Consider the following 8,026-nt stretch of genomic DNA (forward strand, 5'->3'; position numbering starts at 1 on the left):
TAATAAACTAAGGGAAATTTAAGATAGCTAGTTTTAAAGGCCTTAAGGATAAGATTAATAAAGGGGAGATATTATATTATGGCCTAATATATAACTATTATATATATAAGTAGGACCTTATAATTCTTTACTAATTAAATAAGCGATTACCTTTATTACTAAATAATTATAGTAATTACCTTATTAATTACTCTAATTACTTATATAATTACCTTAATTAGGGTTAATAGGTAGAGTAATTATAATTAATACCTAAAGTATATAAAATATACTTATTATACTTTCTTATATAATAGCTACCTTAGCTATTAATATAACTTAGTTATACTTAATACCTTTAAGTATATTACTAGATATAATATTATACTACCCTTTAAGGCTACGTAATATAATCTAGTGCTAATATAAACCAATACGACCGGTTTATCCCTTAGGAAATATCCTCTCGTCATAATAGTCCGATTATCATAACCCGTGCTTACTTGGGTCGCGCTAGGGAAACACCCGTTCAAGCCGGCACGACTACAGGGTGTAGGGGTCTGTAATGTTATTTCTCACTAGCTAATACGTACCTATCTCTTACTTCACTTCTTTTCCTAGGGATCATCAGATCTCATAGGTCTCGGTACAAGAAGGTCATCAAGTGGCAGCTTCTCGACTCACATCTCCTTGAATCATACACGGAACAGAGCTCTCAACCCGTCAGCGCGAAGGTGGCGAAGAAGCCCACCTTTCAACCTTACAGACCCTACACTCTCTAAGGCTGGAAAGAAAACAGGAGTCTGCGTACTATTTTCGCGGGGCTGGCACCAAAATCAGTCTCCTGTATTTTTTCCCCCGCTGGACCCTGCACTCCGTACAGCCTAGAGCTTGCAGGGATTAAGGACGGCAATCTCAGTATACCAGCTATCTATCTCCTTGCTTGCACATAGATTACCAACCGTTCACTCACAAGGATCTAGTCCAATCATAGCTATTACCCCGAAATAGGATGAAGACGCATTGCCACCGAAATCTTCACACCATCTGATAACGATCTAGCCGTACAGTACTGTACTGTACGACCTGGTAGTCTGTGTGCAGCCAAGGAGATAAGGTTTGGTAGCGTATTGCCACAAGTGTGTGGGGACGGTACGAATTGCCGTCGCTCCATGCCAAGCCTGTACCGTTGGAGGAGCCTCCATGTGGCCAGACGGTCCATCTGTATTTTTGACATTCCAAGGTCTGCGAACAGCGCCGGGCTGAATTGATGCGGAGGTGACTTGGGGCATTTCACTGGCTCATGAACGACGGCGGCTGGCGCTAGGCCGTGACCAGACAATTTGAGTTAACCTGCGCACTTCATTGCTCCGCATTCTTGGTGCTCAGTCAAGCCATAATCGAGGTCATCAGGATCAAGATGCGTTTCTTGTTTGCTCTCGACACGCTGCTTCGTACAAGGACATGGGCTGGCTGCGAAGATAGAAGCTATCAGAATACAGGTGGATCAGGCTAACGTCGTCATGGCCAGGGGTAGCCCGGTGGGAACCAGAAGTAGCATCGACTCCGGCAGGTACCCATTATAAGGTCTTAGGTTTCTAATGCTCGTATGGCCCTTGCGACCTAAATATTCGGGACCGATATTAAAGGGGCGATACTACAAGGCTACGACGACCAGGTTAGTTATACATGCTGTTGATTCCAACATACGTTTTGCACAACACGGACATCGTTCTGTTGTGCATTGACTGCTCGGCTCTGAATACCGCCCACCATACTCCCAACTACGTCGACTTCTATCCCGATGGTCTCAGTCTACTCATATGGTGTGAACCAGAACCCAGAACAATCAGCTCGTCTTACTCCAACATCAACTATCGACGCGGCGACAACCCGCCAAATCACCAACAAGACAGCCAACCCCTCGTACATCCCGAGGCAAGAATCTCCCTCGTTTCGTCAAGCTAACCTCGTCATCTGGACCGCGAATGTCGGCGAATTCGCACCGCAAGACAGCCAGGTAGTTGTGAACGCCGCCAAGTTCATTATCAGAGCAGTTCTTGGCAGGGACATTGCCCACTGAACCAGAGTGTCGACCCCCAGTCTTCTTTGCTGAACATAATCCGCCTGAGGACTACTTTGGGGTTATGGTCCAGTGAGCAGTTTTCGTCTTGAGCAATAGCTAAGAGGGAGACTTTTCAGACGCAGACGGCCAGCTCATTAGTCGAGCTGCCACGGTCATTTGTCGCCAAGACTGCCAAGGATGCCAACAGAGAAGAAACAAAGATTCTTTCTGCATGCCAGTGAAAAGCTGGACCAGCAGATAGCGGCCATTTGAAGATTCTGACGTTGACCAGAGAGGTGATATAGTATCATCAACAGCCCAATGACAAAGGGCCGCCTCCTATGTCCAACGGAGTGACCAAACGTTCGGAAATCTCATCTCATTCTTATGGGAACTTATTTGTTAAAACATGGAATACTCGGCTATATCAAGTTGGTAATGGAATTGCACCGAGGTGGCCTTCCTAGCCTGTTGGCTGCGGTGTGCCGCAGTGATCGGGACTGTTTTGTTTGTCATATTAACGATTCTTTGCGGGTTGGCTACATTCAGATGACCGCTACCACTTAGACCAATCTACGAAATAATTCACAAGTATGTCGCCCACCCGAGAAGAGCCAGCTTTCTTGTAAAGGTTGCGGTCCAAAGTCTCAAATAGCTACCAATTTCGGTCATGGGCTCCTGGACCCAGCATGCTTCCATCTTAATCCCGAGGCCGACTAGCTGGCCAACGGTCAGGTGGACCTCTTGGGTTCTACAAGTGAGCAAGCAATGCTCAGCTTGGCTCCGAGCGTATGGTTTCTTTCATTTTGCTTGATCTAGAAGGATCTACAATCTTGATCAGCGAAGCTAGCATCCCTTCCTCCGCAAATTCTCTGTTGGCAACACACGAGATTGCGCCAGGCGAGTTTAGCGTTGACGCCGCCAGTCATGCGAAGGAGCTGTGAGGCGAATTTGGGGTTGAGATTGCATGCGAGGCACCAACTCATGGTCCACAGAAACCAGTTGACCATATATACCGTACAATGACGGCCAAAATCTCAAGCGCCGTCGACAGCACTATGGCAACGGGTATTTGGGCCCGTTTTAGAATGATAAAGAACCTGTCTGCTTCGATGATGCGCCATGGCGGATATGACAATCGGGGTATGTTCCTACGTGTGTTGGCTCTTTTTACCTCGGTACCCTGTAGGGTAGGCAGCTCGAGTTTTGAGACGTCAATTGCCGGGGCCAGTCACTGATACTCGAGGCGCACAGGTCAACTCTCAGAGAAGGTTATCGATCTGCGTCTGTATCTCTTAAGACCCCGGCGACGACACGCTGAGGCGAGAATGATGGAATTGATGGAATGAGAGGAGTTGTTGTGCGTTGTCGTCGGCCTCGCATGATTGGTTCAGCCCCCTGCACTGTTGTCTTGGGCGGCGTGTCGCTCCGCCAACCATGACTAAGCCGGGGAGAGATTCATGAGATTCGAGTCTCCCTCCAAACCAAATTGCGTCATTCGTCTCCATCAACAACCACCCTCACTGTTCAAGATGGCGCCCCAAGTGTCGACGGTGCCCATCATCAGTCCATCGTTGTCGCTGAAACCGCGTCGGAAACCGTTCGATCACAAAGCAGAGCTCGCCAAACTCGTCTATTTTCTGCACCCTGGCTACCCAGAAGGCAACAATACCCTCTTGCATCTCCCGTGCCTCGACTCGGGCGGCATCCATCATGAAACTGCCCGTCTAGCTTGTGCAATCTTTGCCAATTGCCGCTGGGACGGCTACCTTTCATCCAGCAGAGACGGCCCGCCAGTGTCTGCGCATCCCGACGACGTCCTCCCGCATGGCCGATACTACTTCATCATCGATGGCGACGACCAGTACCCCGTTGTCCCTTCGTTCCAGCACTTTGTCTGCCCTACCACCCTTCCCCAGCCGTACTGCGAGGCGCCCATCGAACGGAGCTCAGGCGATGACGCCATCCGCCGCGACGACACCTGTCGAATTTCGGCCTCATCTTCCCCCAACGAGACGGCACACATCATTCCCGCTTCCCAGAGCAAGTGGTGGCGAAGGAACGACATGTCGCAGTACACAAGCGCCCCTGAGCAGATGGACAATACGCGATGTGCCGAGAACACCGTCCTGCTCCGTCGCGACCTGCATAAGCTGTGGGACGACGTTGTCTTTGCCATTGTGCCCAAGCAGGGGAAATGGGTGGTGCACGTGTTGCTGAATTCTCCCCGGGTCGATATTCGAGAGCGCTACCACAACTTGGAATTGCAACCGCTCGCTGGTGTCAGGAGAGAATATCTCGTCTGTCGCTTTGCCTTGGCAATCTTCTCAAAGAGCCACTTCTTGAATGGATCACTGTCAAGAAAGCTGGTATTTGTTAACACTGATGGCGAAAGACCAAACGAACAGGTCACTCGCGAGTTCTCGGCAAAAGAGTATCAAAAGGAGTTCCCAGCGACTTCGGCGAGATCAGCAAGTAGAAACCCAAGCCCCAAGAGGCAGAGACCACCAACTGCGGATGACATGTTGGATGACCGAGATACCACGGAAGAGTCCGACTTCAGCCAAGTGTTTGGCACCGAAGACGAACGGTCAGAAGATGAAGAGGAGAGGGGCCGACCGCGAAAAAGACCATCGTCGCCCGACAGCTGGGATGGACTCTCCCTACTGGATCATTGCTTGGATGCGAGTTTTGATAGTGTTGAAAGGAGTCAGGACCATTGTAGAAAGCGGCTACGGCCTTCATCGTCCAGTCGTGCAGAAGAATCGGTGGACTAGTCCTATGGGTTCCCATGACTAAAATTTGATTGACGATTAATGTAATGATTAAGAGGTAACAAGGATAGGATAGATATTATATGATACCCATGGGCGTAGGAGTTGTAGGTAGGAGTTGAGGGTGTTGCGGAAAAGGGGAGGCGCGGCGCTGAGGAGGGATGAGCTCGGTGAGAGCACGACTGGATTGAAGGTGCCGAGAATTAGGGTATCGGGAGGGACAACTGCACAAATTTGAGCGAGAGTTAAGCCGAGAGCAAGAGCTGGCCGCATCTCGGGAGTTTGAACAAGGTCTGACTCTCTCAAATCAGGGTCGAGTCCAAGATGCTTCATTACCCAAAAGAAATCCTTCAGCACTGAAGTTCTGGGGTCAAGTTGACCAGACTCAGTGAGCCTCCACCATTTGAGTCCCGGCATCGGGTTTTATCTTGGGAGTGATTTGCTCAAAGGTCCTTCCTGACTTGGTCTTGACCTCGGTCAGGAGGTCTTCAAGATGAGCGTCGATATGCTGGAGCGATAGCTGTTTTATTTCCTTTTGCACATGCGCACCGAGATTGTAGCACATGTCAAGGGCAAGAAGCCGGCCCCGATATGTCGAAACGAGACTGTAGATAGTAATTGTTATCTGGGTATAAAAGATGGATGTGTGCTTCGGATGGGAGTGATTTTGTGAGTATAACGTACCTGGACAGGTCCCTCATCTTTCCTGTTTTCGCCCGTTGACGGATGTGTGGTGGGCAGCCGTGCCAGGCTCCGCGGTCAACGGATCCTTGGACGAGTGGGCCAGGAAACCTTGATCTCCAGATGCTGGCAAATGAATCATGATGGATGAGTGAACTAGATATGGCGATTGGATGGAATTGTGAGCGTTGGGCTGAGTATAGAGTTTTGCAAGAAGCAGGGTGGTCGTCACCCGTCACCAAGATGGACGACAACTAGCCGAAACCTCGATTGTCTTGGTGGCTCACCATTTCCGGACAGCAGTACGGTGCTTAGCGGTCGCCCGGCTTGGGCGGTAATCGTTTCCCAATGAATAGAAGTCCGTTTCAGCCAACAATAGGAGGCAACACAGAAGCGAAGAGGCTTGACGCGCCCTGCCGCTGATCGACCAATGTTGTGTCCTACAGAAGAGAAAAGAGAGAACATCGGCAAATACCTACGTCAACAGTGAGGCTGGGCCCCTAGCAGGGGCTGAACGCGCGTTGTGATCAGCAAGGTCAGGGATGACCTCCCCTGTGTGCATCACGGATCGAGGGCCCTCTACTCCGTACACGCCCCCACCACCAAATATCCATGCTGGACAGAGATTTTTAGGTGCATGCCAAGTAGTGAGCCGTGGAGGGGTGAGCAACCTAGCTCGGTACATTAGCTTAGTTGAAGGGACCATCACAACCAAATCCCCTGACCCCGGTTCTCCTTAGCAGTGGTCCAAGCTCTTGTCTTCGTTTTCGAATTTGAAGGACTTTGCTCTTTGAATCCGACTGACTCGACGCATGAGGCATTTTCAACGCGGGCGAACCAAGCTCACGCAAGTCCGACCACCACCAAGAGACCTACCATCAGGAAGAGATCTGATCCGCACAGGAGAGATGTAGCATCTTGGCTGTCCCCCAAACAGAACCTCGCTGCAATTCTCCTTACCTGAACACCCAAGCTTCAGCTGGACGTATTTCCTTCACGTCTTGACATTGTCCGACGTCGACCTAGGCCTTTCAATAACAGAATGTAGCTATGCAGTAGCAGTTCTGAAAGAGGACAAAGAGCGCCGACAAATAAGACGGAGTGAACGGAGACGGCATGTACGGGAGGGCCTCGTCAATCATCTTGAGAAATTCACAGGGTCGTCCTTGGAACTTACGACCGATCCGACACGGTGGCTCATCGCAATGTTGACTAGACTGTATTTCTCTGCGACACGGCTGTTTCGAATCGCCGGATCTGGCCAGGCTGGCGTCGTTCGTCTCGCTCTCGACTCCTCTCTCAACCCCGAAAGGGAGGGAAAGGTCCTACCAGAGAGCCCCATCGTTCCAGGCAAACCAGAGCATTCTCCGAGCATGATGTGGTCTAGCGATGATTTATCATGTCTGGCAAGAACCACAACATGTATTTGACTCGTGGGAAGAAGTCAAGGTCGCCGCCTACCGTTTTCAGCCAGTACCAGGATACGCGTTCATGAATGTAACATACTCGCAGACCCAATTGGCCTTCGAACTACACCGCGCGGACGCGGTGCAACTTTCTGAACAGGCTGGGCAGGTCTGGAAAAACAATGGTTGTCGTCGATGTCATCGTTTCACTGAGTTGGGGACAATATGGCCAGACTACATTGGATTTCGTGAAGAGGAACAGGCGTACCAACGGCTGATACCTCTTCGCCAACAAGGCTGATGTAGTCTCTTCAAAACGAACGCAGGCTGAGACAAACTCCCAGTCACTACGACATGCGATGCTCTCTTTTGTGCCCCCTCCATGGCAGTGGTTCAGTCCCCAATTGTAACATGCGTTTGTGGTGACACCTCCTTCCAGGTCCCAGCATACGCCTCCAGCCGCTCTGTCTCCAACTTTCCAGTCTTCCTGGGTAGGGCAATAGCAGCCAGTTCCATGACGATACGTGGTTAACACTTGGCCCGAATTTCCGCACTATTCCTTCATTTCGTGAATATCATGGGTGCGTAAGTGCGTTCGTCCTTCATGGCTAGGAGTAGTATCAAGGGGATCATTTGGGAAAAAATTTAGCGTTTATGTTTTCTGCTGTTTCTTAGGTGACAAAGATCGGTGGGTACCCGAAAGCAGGGATATGAGTTAAAATACAAGAACACGGAATCAAATAACCACTAACTATGTACACCCTATAGCCAGTAGTCCTCCATATTTCCTTCCTCTATTATATCCTCGATGCTATTAAAACGAATCTTAATAGACTCAAAGGCAAAAGCTATAAAGTTTCCTTCGCCGTAATAGATATTATCAAGACTAATATCATCAAGAAGAACAGCGTCATATAGCAAACTAAGCCACTACCTAGTCTTTACTATGAATATCTACTTCTAGATCTAAGGTAATTATACCCGGGACGACTCTATTATATTCCTCCCATAAGGGCCATAAGTTAATCATAACTAGAGTATTAGGCTATAATATAAAATACCTATATAGTTTCCAGCAAAGATATCCTCTATTAATCTCTACCTTCTCGTATCCTATCGGA

The 8,026-nt window shown here is 49.2% G+C and overlaps 2 protein-coding genes across 2 annotated transcripts; one reads left to right on the forward strand and one right to left on the reverse strand.

Moving 5' to 3' along the window:
- Window positions 1-3,576: 3,576 nt before the first annotated feature.
- Window positions 3,577-4,821, forward strand: NECHADRAFT_89400 (uncharacterized protein; the record flags this gene model as incomplete). Its single annotated transcript, XM_003039186.1, has 1 exon — window positions 3,577-4,821. One exon carries the CDS (start codon window positions 3,577-3,579, stop codon window positions 4,819-4,821), a length of 1,245 nt encoding a protein of 414 aa, XP_003039232.1.
- A 382-nt stretch (window positions 4,822-5,203) lies between these two features.
- On the reverse strand, window positions 5,204-6,874 carry NECHADRAFT_89401 (uncharacterized protein; the record flags this gene model as incomplete). The annotated part of the gene is made up of 7 exons (XM_003039187.1): window positions 5,204-5,423; window positions 5,503-5,625; window positions 5,787-5,939; window positions 5,979-6,114; window positions 6,376-6,389; window positions 6,460-6,521; window positions 6,677-6,874. 7 exons carry the CDS (start codon window positions 6,872-6,874, stop codon window positions 5,204-5,206), a joined length of 906 nt encoding a protein of 301 aa, XP_003039233.1.
- Window positions 6,875-8,026: the final 1,152 nt, after the last annotated feature.

This window comes from Fusarium vanettenii (genome assembly GCF_000151355.1).
Source record: "Fusarium vanettenii 77-13-4 unplaced genomic scaffold NECHAsca_142_unmapped, whole genome shotgun sequence".
Lineage (NCBI taxonomy): Eukaryota > Fungi > Ascomycota > Sordariomycetes > Hypocreales > Nectriaceae > Fusarium > Fusarium vanettenii.